The 22794-nt window shown below is 41.2% G+C and overlaps 3 protein-coding genes and 1 non-coding gene across 8 annotated transcripts; 1 reads left to right on the forward strand and 3 right to left on the reverse strand.

Annotated features, from left to right (window-relative positions):
• Positions 1–15: 15 nt before the first annotated feature.
• Positions 16–6010, reverse strand: zgc:56231 (uncharacterized protein LOC406257 homolog). 4 transcript variants are annotated; one of them, XM_046372004.1, is made up of 19 exons: positions 5875–6010; positions 5641–5771; positions 5446–5541; positions 4968–5087; positions 4683–4821; positions 4427–4611; positions 4198–4288; positions 3793–3969; positions 3546–3657; positions 3398–3460; positions 2814–2960; positions 2520–2685; positions 2225–2404; positions 1643–1782; positions 1305–1470; positions 955–1075; positions 688–806; positions 492–611; positions 16–386 (listed from the first exon to the last, which is right to left on the reverse strand). In XM_046372004.1, the coding sequence occupies exons 2-19, from the start codon at positions 5743–5745 to the stop codon at positions 171–173; spliced, it is 2463 nt and encodes an 820-aa protein (XP_046227960.1). In that variant the 5' UTR covers positions 5746–5771; positions 5875–6010; the 3' UTR covers positions 16–170. The 4 variants fall into 4 exon arrangements, with proteins under 4 accessions (XP_046227960.1, XP_046227961.1, XP_046227964.1 ...); XM_046372005.1 differs by having other exon boundaries at positions 5641–5881; XM_046372008.1 differs by lacking the exon at positions 5875–6010 and having other exon boundaries at positions 688–755; positions 5641–5868.
• Positions 6011–7242: 1232 nt separating this feature from the next.
• Positions 7243–9347, reverse strand: rps20 (ribosomal protein S20). Its single transcript, XM_046372023.1, has 4 exons — positions 9190–9347; positions 8140–8239; positions 7881–7954; positions 7243–7467 (listed from the first exon to the last, which is right to left on the reverse strand). Exons 1-4 carry the CDS (start codon positions 9190–9192, stop codon positions 7285–7287), a joined length of 360 nt encoding a protein of 119 aa, XP_046227979.1. The 5' UTR covers positions 9193–9347; the 3' UTR covers positions 7243–7284.
• LOC124050028 lies at positions 8028–8094 on the reverse strand. The gene has a single exon (XR_006841536.1). It is a non-coding gene; the product is annotated as a small nucleolar RNA U54 (small nucleolar RNA).
• Positions 9348–10684: 1337 nt separating the features above from the next.
• Positions 10685–20046, forward strand: LOC124049817 (ankyrin repeat and SAM domain-containing protein 6-like). 2 transcript variants are annotated; one of them, XM_046371874.1, is made up of 18 exons: positions 10685–11313; positions 11889–12107; positions 12260–12464; positions 12618–12768; positions 14437–14481; positions 14575–14779; positions 14974–15080; positions 15654–15805; positions 15939–16176; positions 16294–16343; positions 16633–16827; positions 16962–17124; positions 17208–17428; positions 17516–17708; positions 18362–18429; positions 18623–18739; positions 19027–19123; positions 19247–20046. In XM_046371874.1, exons 1-18 carry the CDS (start codon positions 10985–10987, stop codon positions 19294–19296), a joined length of 2805 nt encoding a protein of 934 aa, XP_046227830.1. In that variant the 5' UTR covers positions 10685–10984; the 3' UTR covers positions 19297–20046. The 2 variants fall into 2 exon arrangements, with proteins under 2 accessions (XP_046227830.1, XP_046227831.1); XM_046371875.1 differs by having other exon boundaries at positions 19027–19111.
• Positions 20047–22794: the final 2748 nt, after the last annotated feature.

Genomic DNA, 22794 nt, shown 5'->3' on the forward strand with positions numbered 1-22794 from the left:
AAATTACTTAATGTCTAAAAGTTTGAGTAATTATTTTTATTAAAACACACACACACACACACACACACAAAAACATTAAAAATACCAAATAGCAAACACACTCTGTCTGACATTTGCCCTAAGTTTTTAGAAAACCAAAAGGAAGATCTCTCCTTTTGTCTGGATGCTTCTCAGTGGTGAGTTGTCTTCACGGTTTTCCTGAGCGTTCGAGCAGTCGTACCCTTCCGCGGTGAAGTCACCGCCTCCCTGATGTTGGCAAGCAGCCCTCGCTTGCTTTTAGGCTGCACAGGAGACTTTTGAGAGAGCTTGGCAAGTTCTGTCTTTAGTGAGGTAATCTCCCTGTCCTTCTCAATGTTCCGCTGTAGGATGTCCTCCATAGATTTTGCCTTGAAGGAAAAAAAATAAAAAGTTAACCAGCATACAACAATTTCCATCATGCTGCAGCAAACCTCAGCTCAAATTTGTAATATTCCTACTTTCTATTGTCTCACCTGATCAGCAGCTTTCCTCTGCAGAGCCTCCAGATCAGATGACTTCTCCAGAAAGCCATCTCTGACCTTCTGAAGCGTTTCACTAAGATCCATCAGCCTTTTCTCCAGGGACAAAATCAGCTGAACCGAACATTAAAATGTCAAACTGTGTCATCATTTAGTTAAGGTGCATCACTTCAGGTCTGTCCTTTGTTACCTGCTGTTTATCCTCACACATTCTCTCTATGGCACATTTTTCTTTGTAAAGCCGATTGCATCGATCATCTGCTGTGGGGACGAAATGAGCCGAGTGAAGTTTACTGCCGTTGTAAGAAGCTGTCGGGAACATACTTCGGTGAGCTCAGAGAAAGGAAACCAACAGGACCACATACAAATTCATATTATGACAGATTTAAACCAAGTTTAAAGTCTATAGTCATCCCAGAGGATGTGGACTATGTCTTTGAACAGGCACTGTGCTAACCTGCTGCTTCTGTCCCTTTGAATGGTTGAGTCTGGCACGACTGATCCATTGAAGCTGCACACTCTCCTCTTCTGCTACTGGATGTTAGTGTCTCCAACTCTGACACTTTACGTTTGAGGGCCTACACAGTCAGTTAATAGATAAAATAAGAGAATTCTCTGTTTGGTTACGTGGCATAACATGGGACATGAACAGATTACCGTAAAGCCCAACTGATGATGTGCAAAGTTAAAGGGGTTAAGGGCATTATATTTGCAATGAACCCAGGGATAGAGATTAATTAACTTAATTAATTAAAACCTATAAAAACGTTTGCTTTTTATGTGTTAACAGCTGATCAAATGACATACCTCCACTTTCTCCTGTTCGGCAATGAACTCATCAAGAGGTACATAGTCATCTTCCAGGTTGTTCATAGCACATTGGTAGGCATGCTCTTTGATAGCATCCTTGTACATCTCAAAAGTGTTCTCCAGCTTTTCTTGGTAGCTCTCCTTCAGCCCCTCTATCTGTCGACTAAACATTTAAAGCAAAGTTTATTCACCGATTAGTTCATCCCCAACATTATCTCTAATATATGAAAGGTGTAGGCATTCAGTATGGATGCGCTGAACAAATGCAGAGATCTGCATCACTAACTTCTTCTTTCCAATAATAAATAATAATAATAATACAAAAAATAACCAACCTGCGGAGTTCCTCACTCTCCATTAGCTGCTGTAACATTGCGTCTCCCATTTCCTTGCGGATCTCCATTTCCTGCACCAGGTTTCTTCTGCGCTCAGCGAGGAGTTTTGTTCGCAGGCTCTCAATCATATTCACAAGTTCCTAGGAGAGTAAGAGCAAGGCATTTAGTAGAGATCTCAAAATGAGTGAAGGTTTCCCAACTGTCAAGTAGTAAAAATACCATCTGTTATTTAAATATCATTGGATAAATGCAGGATGCTGTAAGCATGCTTACTCCACCCAAAATCAAATATGAATGTCATGGTGGCTCTACAGGAGAATCAGGGGATGTCCAAAGTTCTGAGGATTTATCCCTTGGGCACCATGAATGTGGTGGCAATCATTCCAGCGGTTGCTGAGATGTTTCACTACAGGCTAAACTGAGAACCTCATGGTGGCACTTGAGAAGTCAGGGGATCACTAAATCAGGATTCATCTTTGAGGGACGATGAATGGCTGCACAAACTGTCAGTATCTGACAACATCTGTACTGCATCTCCAGTGCCTTTATGAAACAATGTTTGAATGTGACATGCAGTCGTACACTCTGTGGCAGCAAAGACATGTCCGCCTCGTCTTCCTCGTCAAGTAGCTCCTCCTCGGACAGGTAGCTCTCCAGGGCCTGGCTGTCAATCACCCCATTCCTCACCAGAGGTTTTCTATCTCGGCCAACCAAACAAGGGGCCAAGGATTCGAGACGTTTGTCTGGGATCACCTGCACCACCTGCAGACAGCACAGGTTAGATCAGCGGCTTAGCCAGTGTGCTACATTATGGATTTTTTTCTGATTCAGCTCTTCATACCGTTCTTCTCTCACATCATCGTATGTTAAGACCTACCTGTTTGGCAACAGCAGAAAATTTCATCACATGGAGGGTCTCGTCATAGGTGGAAGCACACTGGTTAATGTTGACAATCATTGATGCTCTTCCTTTGCCACAGAAAAAAGCCTGGAAGAGCTTGGTGAGCTTACTCTCTCTGAAAGGGATGTAGCTGCTCTTCATTCTGATAAACACAAAGGAAAACGAGGACTTTGACAAGACCCAAGCACGGGTCAAAGGCTTTTAGCGATGCAGAAACGTACATATCAAAACATGTACTGCACTGTCTGACACATTTATCACCAACTGTACCGATCAGTCTGATTGTTGCGAAGGGCAGTGATGCACTTCCCCAGAATGAGCAGGGAGTTGTTTATGTTGGCTGCCTCCTTCAGCCTCTCTCCAAACGTCTTGGTTTTGTTGCATCGTTCTGAGCCAGCCAGGTCACACAGGGAAAACCTGACAAGCACAAAGTGATTAATGAGGGTTATTTTTTTTCTATTAGATCTCCTTTCATGGTGCTGGAACATTCGGAGTAGTAATCTGTGCTGCCAAATTAAGACCAAATGACATTCAAGTTGGCTTAATGATTCCTGAGCAGTAAAGCTTTCTCACAGTCATATGTTGATTTCTCACATTTCAAACAGACTATTTTATTTGCTATCCGCTTTTTAAATTCTTAACTGTTTAAACTACCTGCTTTCTTGGTCAGCTGTTAATGTAACGGTTGTAATAAATCGATGTATTTTAGCACTTTTGTTTATTGGAAGTCTGGCACTACCTTAACAGTTAACATTTAGAGGCTGATGACGTATTGACAACTGTAACTATATTAATTCAGTCAAAAACACAACAAAACAAAAAAACCCAATATTACATACATATGAGATACTTACTCTGAGATCCTCTTAACTGAGCTGCCATCAATCTTCAGTAACTTCATGGTAAATATGCTGTGGCTGTAAGGAAAGCTGGTGTGAGCTTTGAAATCAGAAAACGAAACCAAGTGAAGATGTGATGAAATGAAGTTTGAAATGAGTTTGCCTTCTGCTGGATGACTGGTTCATCTTTGTGGCTGCAGCACTTCTGTTTTTGTTTCCGTACTGTAGTAGTTTGCAGGCTTCGCCCATAGTGTGGATGTTAATCCACCTGAGGTCTGTGTGTGTGTGTGTGGGGGGGTAAAATAAAATCAAAACACACACTGATTAACTTTAAAGCTATAAGCTACATAAAGACTGTTACTGATATGTTTCTTACAACTTCAGAACACACAATTAAGACGTACTCTCACCTTTAACGTAAGCATTTCCAGCACCGTCGTCACATACTCGAAGAGCCGCTCGTTTCTTTGACTTCGAGCACAGGGAAGGTTGAAGCAGATCATAGACGCACTCGTTGTAGATTTCAAAGAACGCCACCCATAAGGCAAACCGGCTGCTGCCTGCTTCTGTTGGGTTGCTTGCCAACACTAAAGAAACGGCAACAATACCCAACAAGTGAAAAACATCCGAGAATAACTGCTATCACACATCATGACATTTTCCATTATTCATGTTGCCTGAAATCCTGCAGTGACACCTTGTGCTGCTTACTGTTCAGACATTTTCTCCACTTGCCTGAGAAAGTTCACACTGAGAAGAGCTCGAACTGTTTCTAAGATGATCCATGATCATAGCGGAGAATTAGTGAGGGCTACCTGTCTGATCGCAGGACAAAGAGGATGAGAGAGCGGCGTTGGAACCTGACAAAGACTCTGAACCACCACTGACTCTGAGTGGATCACACTCCTAAATGGGAGAAAGGAGATACGCATGTTAAGGTGTTGCCTGCTGAGAGGAGACATTATGGCAGCAGTGTTTTATTCAAGAAATTCAAGATTTTTTAGTCTGTGGAAACGGAAAAGTTGGATACAAAATTTCTCTCACTTCTTTGACTGAAGCAAAAATGGCAGCTTTTGCATTTCTCTCCTGCTTGACTTGGTCAGGATCCAGACATTGGGCATCATTCCTGAGGTAGGGTTTCAGGTCCATCCCCTCATACTGGTGAGGTCCGATGTGGCGAAAGGTGGCGCCCACCACTCGAGGAAGTATTCCCGGCTCTTTTGGAGTGCCTAAACACATTTCACAGCATACTTAGACTGGCTGAAGAGCTTCAGAAATGTTGCTGTGTTTCCATCTTCACCTTGGATGGTGTAGGTTTTCCCAGCATTGGTTACACCATAGCTGAATATCAGTGCATTCTTCCCATCCAAGAAATCATACATTTGGCTTTTGACAGTATCCTCAAACAGCTCAGATTGTGTTGTCTCCGGTCCAAAAATCTAAAAGTCAGCAGAGAGGTGGTAAGCAGGAAATGGATGCATGTCTAATATGGCACAAAGTTCATCCAGTATGTTTGTGTGTGAGGACCTCTGGTACATGTTCCCACAGCTTACTGAACAGTACTACAGTTCTAAATGCTGCAGACCTGAGAGAAGGAGAATTTGTGGAGTGACATGCCGATGCCCTTCTCACTGCTCTTCATGGTGGCAGAACCCTTTGGTGCGTTCAGTGTCACCGTCTGTGTGTTTTCAATCACTACACAATCCTGAAAAGAAAAAGAAAAAAAGAGCTTGCACAGTCAATCAAGCCAAAACAGTGGAGGCAAGTTAAAGAGCTACATTGTGGGATGCAGGGTCCCTAAATGTAGGCAAAAGAGTTGAGCTTTATTGTCTATATTTAGGGACAGCATCAACATTAATGACGCTAAATAATTATTCATACAGTACCTTACATTGGTGAAAACTGGGGACATAATGTAGATTAACTGCAACACTTACATAACAAAGTGGGCTACAGAGTAATATTCAACATGTTCTCATGCATTCCTCTACTGCACATTCATCGCCATGACTTTTAGTTACTGTAATGAAAAATAGACTTTTATATCTGAGGCTATACTGTACCTCATCCTCATTGTCCCAAAGTTCCTCTTTAGAGAAGGGCCTGACTCGGAGGTAAACTCTCATGGTCTGCTGCTCGCCACCACCTGGCATTTCATTCTGCAAACAAAGAAGACAGGAATCAGACTACAGAATAAACCTCAGTACAACAAGCTGAGGTTTGGGTTTTAAATTCAGTCCTTTTGAGGGACCCATCACCTGCAGGGATGAAGAGTCCACGGGAGGAACATTACAAGTCAGTTCCATGTCAACAGGCTGCATGTGGTCGCTTTCTTCACTGTTCAGATCAGTAGCTGTATTCATCTTGATGCAAGGGGTCTCCAAAATGTCTATTAATTCACACGCAAATTCACTATACACACACGTAAATTTAACTGCCCCCAATCCTATGGAAAACAATTCATACAAAACTTTAAAAATAACTTATTTCACCTTAATTTAGCTCTGCTGATTCTTTGGCACTGAAAATCAAGGAGGAGCTTGTAATCAGCTCTAACTGAAAGCACATGTGAAGTCAAGCAAATCACCCGGGACAACCAACCAGCTTTCGGAAGCTGGAACCAAGAAATATCAAATCATTATCCATTCAGTAGTTATGAGAGATGAAAGATTTCTTTCTGCTGTTTAAGCCAAAGACTTTTAAGGCAGGAGACAGGTTAAATTTTTCATATAAATACCCAAATCACACTTATTGTTTTTCATCAGTCACATAATTCCAGTGGATATTTGTTCCCCATCATTTTCAGGTTGATTCGACAAAAGCCAAAATCACCAGTTTTGTCTTTTGAAAAGATAACAAACTCAAACTTGTTTAATTTCACATCCATGACGTTCGGCTGCTACAGCCTTATAAAGTCTCACATGATCAGTAACTCATGGTGGATAATATTAAGAAACCTTTGAAGTGATTGAGATTGAGTGATTGAGTGAACATCCTGAGTATAATTCATTTGTGCTACTGTTACATTATGTTTTAACCATTTGCTATTATCCTCATTTGTGGCCCTCAGTAAGTTACATCACGCCTTTAAATTCATTCATTATTTCTGGGTAAGGGTAGGAGTGAGACTAAAACATCCCAAGATGTGTCTGTTCCTCTTCAGTTACCACCGACAATATGTTAAACATGTAAAAAGGTTTTGAAAAATCTTCTGACTAGAGTTGAGAGCCACTATTCCTGCCACTGTATTACGATGTCCATCCAGATTTAATTCTACCTCAGTATGGAAAACAAAGCTTTCGCTAAAAATTCAAAATGGTGGAAAACTGATCAGACTTAAGGGAGAGAAAAAGAACTGGATTTTGCAATGTATGAGTAAGAAATAACATTTTTTCGATAGGGAGTTTGATCTTACTTTTGTACTTTGAACTGTAATTAAAAGACTGCACATGAGAACTGTATACACCACCTGCATCATCTGTCCAGAAACAGCACTGTACATTCATATTAAAACAGTGCCAAGCAAGAGCTTCTCACACCAATGAATGAAAAGTGTCATTAGCATCTGAGCAGCTACTTAACCTGGACTGACTGTGGAACAAGTCTGATGTGCACAGCATCTTTCCATATCCTGGGTGAACTGTGCTGTCTCTAAATGTCGTCCAGGGATTTGTTTTCAACAGAACTGGTTAACACCGAGTCAGATTTAGATGTTTGGACCCCACTGTGCAACATTTCAAAAAGTTAAGCTGCATTGGACCAAGGCCTCCAGTAACACTTCCTCAACTTCTTACTAGTTCAGCGAAACTTAACAAATTATGAAGGTTTCTGGTTGACGGTACATTTCAGACAACAACACATCAGATTCTTCATTCATTTCTTTATTGAGTCAACTGCATCATTTATGCATCTGCAATGGTGACTTCAACCTCAACACCTGGTTCGATGCTGATGGAGGTGATCTGCTTGACGATCTCAGATGGACTGTGCAGATCAATCAGACGCTTGTGGATCCTCATCTGGAAGCGATCCCAGGTTTTGGATCCTTCACCACAAGGTGTTTTTCTGGTGGTGATGCGCAGAGTCTGGAGGATTACAAAAATTATTATTTTTTTAACTTTACCAAATAAAGAATCCACAGTACCTCATCTAAACCAGTGGCAGGTACACATTCACACCAAATTTGTGTTCTTGTGCAGTAAATAATTCCTGTTAAGGTATGGTCAGCATAACCTTTCCAGTGTACAAATCAAGTGCATATCCTGAATGAATATATAATGTAGCTGGACCTTCAGAGCCACTTATTTGAAATAACTGAAAACATGTTCTGGGATGCCATCTTTTTTTTTTTTTTTTTAAACCAATCAAATTTGTTGAATTAAGTTTAACTACTGTATGAAAAGTTCAATTTCTGCCCAAATTTACCAACAATGTAATGTACAAGAGCAAATCCAGAAAATATATAAAATATATTTATCAAGCCCACATCCTTCAGTACCTTGGTTGGCATGCGGACTGGTCCCTTCACCTTCAGGTTCTTCTCCTTAGCCCCACGGATAAGGTCAGCGCAGACTATGGGGTTACAAAAACACATAACTTTAAAGAACACAAACAGCTGACAATCACATCATAGTACTTTTAAAAGCCATGGCTCAGAATAGCGTATACAGTCGTCAGAGTTTATCCGGTGTAAATTTTATCCTCATAGCTCAGGTGTATGTCCAGCTCTCATCAACAACCAGTGTGAGCTTATTTACCCTTCTCCAGAGATTTGACGTTGCGGCTGGTGAGGGTGATGCGGATGCGGTGAATGGCCACCTCAGTCTCAACAGGTGCCTTACCAGTGTCCTTAAAAGCCTGCATGTGTGGAAACAAGAGTTAAAACACTGGACCTATCACCAATATTTAAAAAATTTTAGGTAACATTGGGAAAACATAGGGATGATATACTACAGCAGAATATTTCTTGCCTGTATTTCACAATAACAATGTTGTTGTTTTTTCTCTTTTTAACCCCCGACAGAAAGGTAACTTTACTGGCACTGTGGTAATTTATAATATCCATCATTGGCGTGTGTTTAGATTTGACAGTTCGAGATAAAAATGTAATTATTCCTTCTAAAAGTTTACGACTTCTAACAAGCTTGAAATTTACGTGGGCCCCTAAACGCAGCAACAGTTAACTAACGCGTGGAACCTCTTCTATTGAAATTGACCGTACATCTGTAGGGTTTGTGAGGTTAAAGCTAACTGGGTTGATCTGTGGCTCGGTCCACACGTCAACATCTCCACCCGACTTGTCAAAAGTAGCATTTAAATGACGTATAAGACACCTAACGTAAGTTTATGTTGGACGTCTGTGTTCTGATGCTCAAAAGATATACGTGTTACATTATCTTACTTTATGAGCCCGCAAGCAAATTTTATCCCATCCCAGATTCCTTTCTTTGACAAAATTCTTAATTAAAAAGATGGATGCGAGAGTCTAGCTACGTCTTTAAAGCTTAAACTCCAACAAATGCTGGTGGCATCCGCAGAAGCACCTCGAATTATGAAGTTTTACAGACTCGAGAAATATGTCGTCTCGAATGACGCCTTTTGCTTTGTCGATACGCGCATCCTTATTAAACATATCAATTTATTAACGATTTGTGGCGGGACATCTCACATTACTTCAAGAGACGCAAGCTAACGACATTAGCCAAAACGCGCCGAAGAATTTCGAAGTTTAGTTAACCTATGTAATTACAAGACCACCAGAAAGATATGCTACAAAATAGTAACAGTTAGACTAAAACAGCACATACCATTATGAATATTCCTGACCGACTTATTCGGAAAAAAAAATTCAAGCGAACAGCGGTGAGCCAGGAACAGCAGCCACCAACGTGGTTAGCTTTTCACGAAGAGAACGAGAAGAGGCCTGTTTCACGGTTTTGTACTATTCATCCGGGTTTCTAATACTTCTTCTTTGGTGTTTTAGACTAACCGAAAATCAACAGCGACATCTAGTGTCTACAACCGACTATTGGATTTCGTGCGGAGTTATGTGTTCTGACTGTGACCATTGGAGGACATCACGCGTTAACCTTATCAGAGTTGTTACGCCCACCAATAGGTGGTGAGATGAAGTTGTAGCAGTAACTATGTGTTATGGATATAAGTGCAATTAACTGTTATTTAACTACTAAACTGCTAAATGGCTGATATCAGCATAAATACACTTCATAACAACCCGCATTACAGCCACTAAAAGAAGTTGTGGTCGGACTTACAAAGCCATTAAGTCAATAAATGACACCAGACAAAAAAAGAAAAATATTTCTATTTTTAATCACCTTCTTTTACATAGATGGGGAAGGGCAAAAAATGTACATTAACATGTCATTCTCGATACATTAGTATCAGGTTTGATGATGTATATGGAAGATATGTAATTCATGTTTGTGACCACCGGATAGCAGTAATGTGCACGCACAACACTCAGCAACATAGGCTAGTCCGCGTCACAGTCTGTAGTCAGGTTACACACAATAACATACTCATACATCTGATATAAATTTCCAAATTAAAAACATGTCAGTCTTGACCTTTGCTGGAAAATTGATACCTGTATGCAAAACAATGATACTCACCCTTAAAATCTGGACTCACAACCACATTATGACAGTTTAAAGTACGGAGTTGTTGTTCTCATCTGTGATTGCTTGACGAGGGAGAGCACTCTTTATTCTGAGTACACTTATGACAGCCAATCCATTGGCTGAACATATTGATTGAACATATATAATAATGTATGTATACCAAGGCATACTCAAAACCATGCAAGTACTTGTGCTACAGTCACTTTTTCTATTATTTTATCAATCTTATATATAAATCAAGGTAGATAAAACCTTCACAAATGTCATATTGATGATAAACGAATGCATATTGTGACTATAACATTACTGACTTTTGTAAGAACAGCTCTACCTCTGAGAATCAAGATTGTGAATACTTATTTCATTTCGGAATGAAAGATTTTGGACAGTCATGTGAGGACACAAGAATGGCATGCAGGGCTGTCATATTTAAGAATTTCACATCAGAACGTTGGATGAATACTTTGCTTGGCAATTGTTACATTAGTTTTAAAGGTACCAGCTGGGAAAATCTAAAAGTAGTAAGCTCTCCCCTCATCCAATAAACCCTATCTAACTGAAGAGCTCGAGCAAATCCATTGCATGGGCATGAGATACTTAGGCTTTTCTTTTGAATAATGAAAGCGGAAGTCGTGTGTTACGTCGCAGATGAATTGACTGCTGCTCAGATTCCTGTCCTAAACAAGTAACGGAACCGGGGTAGTGCCGGCTGGTTGCCAGAAAGTTTTGTCGAAAGCCGTTAAGATAACTCTAAAGGGTTTTTCATGATAAAATAGATGCTTGTTTGATTTAAATGTTGTAAAAGCAGTCATTAACTTGTTGATTAAACTTTATTTCACTGTGCGTCATGATTTCCAAACACAGGCCGCCGCCGAGTGACAGAGGAAAAGTTGTCCGGTACCGTCGTTGAAACTAACTGGATTTGAATGGAGACGGAGTAACACTTTTAAATGCGGAGATGAATTTCGGTGTCCCCGCAAATTCGCTGTTGCTTTTTCGTGCCTGCGACGAGGGGGACTATGAAACCGCTCGGGGTATCCTGGAACCCGGTGCCCCGAAAGAGTCCGGGCGGCAGAGCAGGCTGCGGTCAGAAGCTGGGTCGGAGTGCAACGCCGCGGACATGTTGTCGTTGGTACCGGTGGACTGTACGGACGAGGAGGGGAACACCGCCCTGCAGTTTGCGTCGGCCAGCGGTCATGAGAACCTGGTCCGGTTCTTGTTACGAAAGGGAGCCTCGGTGGACAGCCGCAACAACTACGGCTGGACCCCGCTGATGCAGGCTGCTAGGTGGGGCTGCGGGCCAGTCGCTCATTCCACACACCAAACTCCGTTAAAAAAACGTGCTATTTTGATAGGTCACTATGTGGTGATGACTAATTAATTTTGCAGAAGACACTTTTCTGTTCCGTCTAATAGAACACACACACAAAACTACTTGCTTACTTTTTTGTTTTTATTTTTTACCAGTCATTTATTGTCAGTAGGCATTGTATTACTAAATGTTATATTTGTAGGGGATGTTTTTCCGTTAGGTTAATAAAGTCTATATTAATATTGATTATTATTTATTGATCTTGAACATAATTAAAGTCTTTTTTATAGTGCTTAATGTAAAAGTTAGTTTCCAAGCAGCATGCTATGCAGTAAAGAGGGGAAAGCCTGTGATTAAATCTTTAGGTATGAAGTGTAGTATGAATTTCTACATGGCGTTAATAAAGTGTGACATGACTTATTTGGGTGGTGATTCAGAGAGGGGTAAATTAATGCATCTGCAACATGTTTGATGAACTGTATAGAACCTGGGAAAAATAAATACCAAGGTCCCACTCTTTGTCATTCTTTGTGGCTTGTTCTCCATCCAGGTTTGGTCACCTGACAGTTGCCCACATCTTGTTGGAGAACGGAGCAGAAATTAACGGACGAAACAGACTTGGTGCGAGTGTCCTGACTATGGCAGCCCGTGGGGGACACACTCATGTGGTCAAGCTACTCCTGGAGAGCGGGGCCTACGTCGATGACTATGATCACCTAGCTGTTGCTGCGGAGGCAGTCTCAAACGGCAACAACAACAACAGCTGCAGGTTAGTGTTGTTTTTCAGCTGATTTTGTTTTTGAGCTTACTCTTAGACTTAAACACAACCCTTTAGGTATTCTTTGAATAACATTTTGAGTTTACAACTGTCCTTTATCCTCGTATGGAAAACAGATGTGTCTCTGTTCCTTTTTCCCACAGCACGGCTGGTTTTGGAGGTGGTGAAGGCTGTCCAGGAGGAGGCGGTGGAGGCAGAGAATTCATGGACATCACAGCCCTGATGGTGGCATCTCAGCATGGCCATGAGGCTGCAGTGCGCCTCCTGCTAGAGTGGGGTTCTGATGTGAACTTTTCCCAGAAGACCACTGGCTGGGGACCCTTGATGGTAGCCACCCTCAGTGGAAAGGTGGGGTCAATAGATAGATGGATGTTTGGAGAGATAAAGTAGATGGATGGGTCATACATTTTGGGTATTGTGGGTGTCATTTTGGTGTGGAATTTTATAGCTTGTGCCACTTAAAATTCACTTCCATCTTGGCTTGTGAATTTGCTTTTGAAGGTGGCTGTGGGTCAGCAGCTGGTGGAGCGTGGAGCTGACCCAGACCGAGTCAATGTCCTGTCCAAGACGGCCTTTGAACTAGCCATGCAGCTTAAACAGAGGGACATCAAGGCCTATCTGGACTCCATCACCACTGTCCGACCTCAGACAGGTAAGGCTTCCTCCCTTGTTTTAAATACATATTTCGGTTTGTACAAGGTGTATAATGTAAGTGTAATAATTCAGAATGAAAAAAATGGGCAACAAAGAGATGTATTGTTACACTGTGTGGTGTAATGCACTATATATATATATAATAAATAATGAAAGAGGAACAAATTGTTACAAAATCTGTTTCTATGGCAATGTTAGTTTTTATGGCAGTGAAGCTGTGGCCTGAGGCATTGTGTCCGTCCATTCCATTCTTGTGAACATGACATCTCATGAACATCTTCCAGGAATTTCTTCAGATTTGGCACAAAAACCCACTTGGAGTCAAGGATGAGCTGATTAAATTTTGGTGATCAAAGGTCACTGTGCCCCTGCGAAACACCTTTAAAGCCATAACTCAAGAATTCATATGCTTTTATGACAAAATTTTATACAAATGTCTAACTGGATAAAGTGATGAAGTAATATCTTTTAAGGTCAAAGGTCAGGTTCATAGTGACATCGATGTTTCCTGTCCATTATTCAACACCATAACTGAGGAACAGAAGGGCAGATTGTGAGCGCATTTAAACAGATAATTGGTGACACTAATCTTGGATGTGCACCTTGAATCCATGCTGAGTGTGTAGCTGTACTGTGCTTTCATGTTAAATAACAGCATCCATGTTTTAGAATTTGTACCTCCTTTGGATCAACATTCATATTTGAAGCATTGTAATCCATGGTGAGCTTGTTGGTTTTGATGTTGAGCTTCAGGTGATTGTGGTTACACTATGTGATGAAGCTCTTTATCAGTCTGGATGTAAACTCCAATTTGGTCTGAGAGTTTGTTGGTTTTTGAGTTTTATTCTGGCAAAGAACATGTTTTTGTCTGTCTTTGTATTGTTTAACAAGGTGTGCTGACCTCTCTCTACCTTGTGGGCAGTAACGACAACCTCTCTGTCTGTGTCTTGGGTTGCCACAGCGAGAATACAGCCATTTTGCTCTGTAATTAACACTGATGTGAGAGTGAAACCAACAGTGGTAGCTCTCAGCCTCTTTGATGTTTAATAGCTCTTCACGCCAGCAGTTCTGCTTTAAGCTCAGTCCTTCATCTGGTCATTTGCAGCATTTTTAAAAGGCTCTGACTGGGGCAAGAAAATGAGACAATAGAGTACGTTCCGATGGGGATCTCAGTCACATTTCAAAATCTCACTTTTGTGTTACATTTTCAGGGTAATTTTCTTACTTCAGTAAGAGTAATTTACAATCTGTAAATGTTGTTCTTGTGCCATCTAGCCACCACAGTCCAAATGCAAGAAAATCTTAAGTAATAAAAATATTGATGCTCCCATGTGAGTCTCTTTCAGTTATTAGTGTTCATTAGTGCTCTTTTAAAGCACTGAGCTTAAGGAGCAGCAGCAAGTGGTTTTCAGTGGGGTTTTTTTTCCTCTCAGGCAACTGAAAACTGGCTGAAAACTACTGGACAGTATTAAGTGTCCCAGTTACAACAGAATGTGTTTAATGTATTTTAGAGACCTCTGCTTTGACCTGCTCCTTCTTTCTTTCCTCTTTATTTATGTAACCTCACTACACTAACAAGTGATCCTGAGTTACATGGAGTCAGGCCAAGTAGGACTGTTGTTTCAGAGTGTAAGAACGCACGTCAGCCTTGTTCTTTTCTTTACAGATGATGAGAGAAGAAGACCTGATGTGTTCAGTGCCCTCAAGCTGGGTGAGTCAAACTGAACACTTGAAGATGTAGCAAATCTATAAATCAAGTTTTGTTTCTAAGATAAATAGGAGATTTATGTGTATGCTGACTCAGGAAATGCTCAGCTAGTCAAAGAGATCCTGGAGGAGGATCCCAGTCAGGTGAATTCATCCAATCAGGAGGGAGCATCACCGCTCATGATGGCTGCAGTCAGTGGTCAGTTGGAAGTGGTGCAGCTGATGGTAGAGAAGAATGCCGACATAGACAAACAAGATGGCGTCCATGGGTGGACTGCTTTAATGCAGGCCACCTATCATGGGTAAGACGGAGCTGCTGGTTTACTATGGTAAACTTGTTTTTGGAGTGGCTCTTCAAATCAAATCAGAACAAATCAGGTCAAATTAAATCAAATGAAGATGTAATGTTGTACATACAGATACGGTGTATGCTGACATTATTATCAGTCCTTTCATGCTCTTACTTTTGCTTTCTGTCTGTCCCTCCTCCTTCCAGGAATAAAGACATTGTCAAGTACCTGTTGAGTCAAGGGGCTGATGTCAACCTTCGAGCCAAGAATGGATACACAGCCTTTGATTTGGTCATGCTGCTGAATGACCCAGGTACCCTCTCACTTTGCTCAGTCTGAACAAACAATATCTTTCCAATATCCTGTGATAAATAGCAGGACTAATAAAGTTAAGTATTCATCACTTGTCATTTATATGTACTCATCCTAACTTAAGGAGGCATGTTAAGACTTTAGCTGAGGATGGAGGGTTTATAACATTAACCAACAATAGTTTGGAAGCATAATTAAAAATAAAGATAAAAACTTAATGTATTGAAACTTGTCTGGCCTTTAATGATTTAGAAGTTGTCATTTGATGGCCTGGAAATTAATGTGCAACAAATCTGATAACCATTTTTAGTATTTAAAATACTTTAAATTTATCAGTACAGAGTTTTAGAGAGAAAGCTAGCTTTGCCATGTCATATTTTTCCTTTACAGTCACTCACTGTAATAAATTATCTTAACTTAGGTCATGATGTTATTAATATTAGGAAAGATGTCTGCTAGCACAATGATAGATTAATCAAAGATGACAGCTACAGGGCATATTTGAATGAAGTCATAACCTTTGGACATCAACAAATAGGCATCCTTACTTATTTTCTACTTTGTATCTTCTCAGACACTGAGCTGGTGCGCCTCTTAGCATCAGTGTGTATGCAAGTACACAAGGAGAAGTCGAAGCTCCCTGGCAGAGCCTTAATGACTCGCTCCAAAAGCCGACAGTCTCTCAGCAATGTTCCTGTGCCACCTGATGACAAGGGAGGCCTTAAGGTAGGCGAGAAGTAAAGTCTAGTATTATATTATTTAAAAAATGCATTTAAAACAGCACATTTTATCTATCTTAAAGGGAAAATAAATCAGCCATCTGTATGACTATTGCATTTTTGACTCCACTTCCTTTCAGTCCTGGTGGAGTCGAATGTCAAATCGGTTCCGACGGCTCAAGTTGACCCACACCTTGAGGCACGGCCTTTCGTCCAACCGCCTGGCTCCATTCTCAGACGATGCTGAAGCGTCACTGGATGCCACAATGAAGGTGAATAGGAAGCCTGCTGCTGTGTCTAATGGGACGCTGGCACCAAGTCCTGCCGTGGGAGGGAATGACATCAGCGCTGCCTGGGCCGTCAAGAGCAAAGATGCTGGTGAGACGCAATAAAAAATATCACATTCTGTTTAATTGTGGTTTGCATATGTACATGGTGATTTTTGAATTCAGAAAGATGTTGAATGTTATAAGATGTGTTTTGTTCCATTTTCAGGTCTTTGCAGGGCATCCTCAGAAAAGGAGGACTTACTTATGACTACTATGGTAGGAGTGTTCCATTCCAGGAGTGTACTTTTCTTCAAGCTCAGGCAGTGCTGTGATTAGAATGAATTGTCTTGTAAGATGTCAGAAAGTTTGTGATTGTTTTTTTGCAGTTGGTTTGGATGTTTCATCAGTCTTTTATGTAAATAGAACTTAAATGTCCTCAAAGGTCTAGAGTTTACACTTTGTAACAGTTCCGGTAAGTGCTCTACGAGTGAACTATATGGTTATTATTAGTAGTGCTGTTGTAATTATACTATTTCTACTATACTAAGTATTTGATGTCTTCTAGCTGAGAAATGGTGCGCCCTCTACCCGGCTGCCCAACGACAAGCTAAAAGCAGTGATCCCTCCCTTCCTGCCTCCGTCCAACTTTGAGCCGTGGAATTCGGACCGTTCGCGTCTCCTCAGGGAGGGAAAGACCGAAGCGCCCCGTCTGCCCATGCCACCCCAGAGGAAGCTGAACAGCAGTGGAAACTCAGATATTGTGAGCGTGTGTGGATGCGGGGGAGAGAAAATGTTTGGGTTCAGAGGCAGGGCTGATAATGACCGTCAGCCTCTGTGCGTTTGTATCATTCATGTTTCTTTTGCTATCTTCTCCTTCTCTCCTTTATATGTCAGACGTCTATCAGTCGTGTGGTTAGCAGGTCCATTAAGTTTCCCAGCATTCCCAAGGGGCCATCCTCCTCGTCTCCTTCAAACTCTGGTCACTACCACTCCCCCCACTCCTCAGGAGGCTCCAATGGCGTGGCAGGGATCAACAGGGACTCCCACAACCGTTCAGGTTTTCACTAACACAGACAAAGAGGACCTTAGCCTGACATAGTGGGAGCCACATTACATCCTCTAACTTCTTTCTTCCACCAGGTGGCAGTGCAGACAGCGTTCTCTCCCAGATAGCAGCCCAAAGGAAGCGAGCGGCAGGCCTAATGGACGTGAAGGCCCACACTCCGGAGAAACAGCACAGCCAGACGCAGAGCCAACCCTCAGTGCCATCCTCAGGCCCCGGCCTGCCGCTGCCCGACATAAGCCTTCCTGACATCCACTCCCATCCCAGCCTGGTTTCTTCTGACATCCACTCGAGAAGGGTCTGGGTCTCCTTTCTGTCAAGTTAACAAAGTGCCTCCTATCATGTCATTGAACATGCAATACTGACTACACTTGTTCCATTGCAGAAGATGGAGCTGAAGAAGAGACCTCAGTCTGGGAATTCCTCCACCTCCAAGAGCACATCGCCCACTCTGACTCCGTCTCCTTCCCCAACCCCTAAGCCTCCTACTGGGCCAGGGGACTCTCTGTCCTCGGCCTCTTCCCATCCTCGCTCCAAGAGCAGTGGTGGCTCCAGCAGTGGCACCATAACTGATGAAGGTGAAGCCCTGTTGAATAAATGATTGTTTTGCATGCCACCGTTTTCTGCCAGGTCAAAAGTATTAATTCCAGATTTACTGAGCAGGAAGAGTCATTTGCTACTCTGAATTGCTACTTTGTGTTAGTTTTCTGATTATTAAAATCATATGTGGAAGCCATTAAAAAATAGTCCTAAGTATCCCTTCTTATCCAAATTTGTATCCGTGGTCAAAAGAGGAAATACTGAGATGTAACTTTTGAAGCAGCTGAGCCCAGTGCCCTGACTTAAAATAATTAACACACATCTTTCTCTGTTTATTTTGTTTATAATTTTTGTCTTTAATTCACTTTAATTTCAGCTTCCATAGATCACTTGGTTATTTTGGTTTAATTTTTATTGTTTAAAAATGTTCAGTTTTTATCAGTTTGATGAAAAGCTGTTTCTCATCATACTAATGACATCTCAGTCATGCACACCAATAATTTTATGCTAGTTAGTTTTGTAAATACACAGTATTGTTTCAGTTGTAGTAGTAAAATGTTTTTGTTTCACACCTAGTTTTTTAAATTAATTATAATGAAGTTCAACCATGCAAGCTAAATCTGTTGTGTAAAGACATGAGTTTTATCTCTTTTCATTACATCAAACTATATGTTGTTTTTGTCTTTTTCAGATGAGCTGTCTAGTATATTGAAAAAACTGTCCCTTGAGAAATACCAGCCCATATTTGAGGAACAGGAGGTACTCTGTCTTTTTCCTTTGTTCCAGTATGGTTTGATCCATGAGCTGAGGCTGAACTGCAGTGTCTGAAAATACTGTGTGGACTTTGCAGTCCTGCTAAATTTTAGAAACCATAGAAAATTGTACATGTTGGATTTGTTGCACAAGTTTCATACATTGTTTTCATCAGTGTTTGTCTTCACTGTCCCTCTAGGTGGACATGGAGGCGTTCCTGACTCTAACAGATGGAGACCTGAAGGAGCTGGGCATTAAAACAGATGGACCCAGACAACAGATCTTGGCTGCCATATCAGAGCTCAATGCTGGAAAGGTGCTTTTGGTTGAAATATTTTATGGTGGTGTATTTCCAGGGATTTCTGCTGTTATAGTTATATATTATATATCTAACTATAATAGCATATAGTTAATATATAGTTATACATCATAGTTTTTTTTTCCTTTTCCAGTTTTCCACAGTATAACGCAACATTAATGTCACAGTAGACTGTTAACATTGTGAGGTACAAGAATGCAAATTGCAAAAAGGAACAAAGTGAGGGACGTGATGTGTGAAGGTGTACCATCGTCTTTGTAATGATCGTTGTTGGCTGTCATCAGGGCCGAGAAAGGCAGATCCTTCAAGAGACCATCCACAACTTCCAGTCTTCTTTTGGCAGCAGTGCCAGTAACCCAAGACAAGCAGGTGAAGCTCGCTGTGAGTGTCAGACGTTAAAACCATTGAATCAGCTGGAGAAATTGGAGCCTCCGTACACTCTGAGACAACTTAATAATCTGTGTCTCTACCTGATTTTTCTCTCCCTTCGTCTTTCTTGATCAGCACCAACGAGTTGGATGAGACACCAGGTTCGTTCCTCTAACAAAAGATAACCCAACTGCCATGATGCCCACTGGGAAGGCCACCAAAGGTACTTAGATAAGAGTAGAATGCGGGTAATCTCAAGTCTTCTGGAAGCCAGTGTCCCAGACTGCCAACAGTTAAGTATTAACGCGAGAGGACACCGCTAAACGACAAACCATACCCTGATAAACTGCCCTTATTGGACTGTCCAGGACTAGACTGCCTTAAAGAATTTCTCTTAAGGATCCTAAAGCAGGGGAGGCGTGACAAGGCTGGCTAAGTTCAGTGCCCTGCTGCTTTTTTTACCAAGCAAGTGATGACAAATTATATGTTTTGCCATAAGTGATACGGTTAATGCAACACTCGGGTTGCGTAGGGAATTCTGAAAGACAAGAAGGTTAAAAACACAGCAGCGGGAGACTGAACGTTAGCCAAGAGAAAGATTTTTCTTTTATCTGATCAAATGTGAGAGATGGAGCCTTTGTGTTAGAAAAGTGGCAAGTTAAGTCAGGAGAAAAAAGAAGACAGAGAGTATAACAATAAAATAAAATGAAAACAGGTATTAGCCAGTAAAACTGTGACTGAGACTTTAAATAAAAGCTGCACTGATGAGGAAAGCAAATGGAAAGAGAAAGGGACATTCGCCAAGCTTCCTTTCGGTCATCCAGTCTCTTGGACTGCTTTTACTCATGTGTTTATGTCTTTGGTTTATGGGCCACTGTGTAAATTTTTAGTCAAGACTGTGCTGTCATGAATAAATAAACATTATGATGATGCAATATCTATATGGGTTTTTTTTTTAACCTTTTAAGATCATATTGGACATGAGATGAGAAAACATTGGCTAAAACATTTGGGAGCTTTTATGAGCAGTATAAATTTTGTTTGAAAGAGGTGCCTTGAGCAATAGTTTCCACTAAGTCTCTTCTATGTTTTTTCCTCTGGTTCCACCGTTACACAGTCAGTCCTCGAGCAGACAGAAGGAATTCTGTATCATCCCTTAATATCAGGTACTTCAAATTCATGTCTCAAATTCAAAGGATGGACTGTGGAAGTGCTCAGATGGGTCAGTTAAATATGAGATGACAACCGATATGACATCTTGTTTATTCATGTACTGCGTCAGGGCTTTGAAATGCTGTGCTTTCAAAAAGGTTTTCAAATATCTGGACTATGAAACATAAATAAAGCAGTTTCCAAAATTAAAATCTGCAAAATGAAAAGATGTTAATACAAACTATACACAGTGGTGGTCAGGTTTAATAGTTGGAAACCAGGTTTCAGGTCCAGCGTTGCTTGTGTAAAAACTATACACATAAACAAATCTAATGTGAAACCAGATTCTTTCCACAAGATGGCAGTGACCTTCTATTGATGTAATGACTCATCAGTGTCACTTTGTCAGCTGTAAGGTGCTGCACAGAACCTGTTCTGTGATGTGATGGGTCAGCTACTTGTTGCATCAAAGTGAGTCCACAGATACATACTATAGATGGTCTTGTTGACTTTTCTCTACTCATGCTACAGTAACACTGTGTTCTAGGATTTGCTGTGATGCATTATGTAATCGCCACCTGTAGTCGTGAAACTTGAGCTCTGACACACGTTATTAACACAGTTTACAAGGTCCCGCTATAGGAAAGTGCTCATTGTGGTTGACATAAGTTGTAGGCAAAAAGACAGGATCTCTGTCACTGTACTCATGTCTTCACCAAGCTGTGACAAAAGATGCATATAGGCAATTGTGGCTGAAAAATAAGTAGGCATACACCATACCTGCATTTACCCTACATTATACCACTGTCTGAATTAAATTCAGTTAGAAATGCTGCAAGAAACAAAATGTCTCCTCCTTCACTGCAAAATCCATTCTCAGTGTCCCTGCATTGGAGGTTTCAAGTTTCCACATCACACTTACATACTGGACTGTGATGGGCTCCTGAACACTACGATGTCACAAAATCCTGCAGGTACGTACACGTGTTAAACTGAGATTTAAGCTGAGTGTAGACAAACTTTCCTTCTTCCTCAGGTGAATATTAAATTAGCCTTTCAGTGTCAAACTGCACAAACACATGTCATCCTGCACAATTCTACACAGCCAAACGTCCAAGTGAAGTAACAAGAAGCAAAACACATTTTTGAGTGGAGGGGGGATATTAAGGAAACATATGTTTAGCATATACGCCACTGTCCATGTAGCTATTTGAAGCTGTCATCACCATGTGAGCAAGATCATCTGAAAGAAGTCTAAAATGATGAGTTCTTCAAACCGCTTTCGCCAAAGTTCAAAAACAAGGACCATCCCCAAACATGACCAAATAGCAACACACTGGCGTTGTTGAAATCATAATTGATGACCTGGATATAGACTGGCCCGACAGGCAGGCGACAGGGTTCCCGTAGAGTTTAATGAAAAGCATCACTCAGTGTAGGAAAGCTTTTCTCTCCAGGGCTGTGGCAGATTGAGTGCTCAGATGTACAGTCACATGAGAGAGATGCATTTGGAATATATTAATGTCGCTGTGGCATGTGGGCAGCAAATGGAGTGACTCATTCAATTTCCTCCCTATCAGTTTCACTCACATACGGTTTTGATTGGATTGAATAACATTTAATAATATTGTTTGTAACTGTCAACACAGTGGGCATGTAGTAGACACAGTGGATCATGGCTGCCCAGAGGTCGCAAAATCAGTGATATAGATTGTGACTAAGAACATTGTCTTTGAATGAGTTAATGTCTTTGGAACTGAGTGTATTTTTAACTCCCTGTGTTAGTGGTAAGACCCAGACAGCCTTAGCCAAGATGTCTGCCTGCTCGGCTCAAAGTGGTCTCCTGTCTGTGGCTGCCCGAAGGAACCTGAGTCTGTCTGAGTAAAAGATGAAGATTCCCAGAAGGAATCGGCATAATAGAAACAGTACAGTAATCATAAGAAAATGTATCATATCGTCTTCTGCTGTCAAATGTTCAAATGATATCACTAAATTTACAAATGAAAATGTGCTGCTAAATCACCTTAAGGACATTAAAAAAATCTGCCAAGTTTAAAGCAATTTCATCTGTTTTTAAAAGTACTGGAACAAGTGGCATTGTTCTAGTGCAAGCTGTAGTGCAATAAATCACTCCTCTACAGTCAGGAAATTGGTTCCCATGATTGATTTTCCTTGGAAACAGTGAACTCTCCCCCAGTCTATTTTACCTGTTAAACAAAGTACAAGATTTTTTGCATTTAGGTAGTAAACATAACAAATTATGGCGTGCTATGTCAGGTATGTGTGCATATATTTGGGATTGGGGTGAAATGCAAAGTGAATGACACGCTGTCTGCCAGCGGTGACACATTTTGCCGAAGCTGCCAGATATGGAGGATTTTCCCAGGGAGATTTTCCCAGCTTTCTTCTCTGAAAGCTTGGGTGCCATTACTGGGAAATTCACATTGTGGCCATTGGCCTCTGGCTGTACAAGCCAGTGCGGTTTTCAGATGTACATCACCCAGGGCAATGGCTTTACAACCGTGTGTGTG

The sequence above is a fragment of the Scatophagus argus genome, chromosome 18, assembly GCF_020382885.2.
Source record: "Scatophagus argus isolate fScaArg1 chromosome 18, fScaArg1.pri, whole genome shotgun sequence".
Classification (NCBI taxonomy): Eukaryota; Metazoa; Chordata; class Actinopteri; family Scatophagidae; genus Scatophagus; species Scatophagus argus.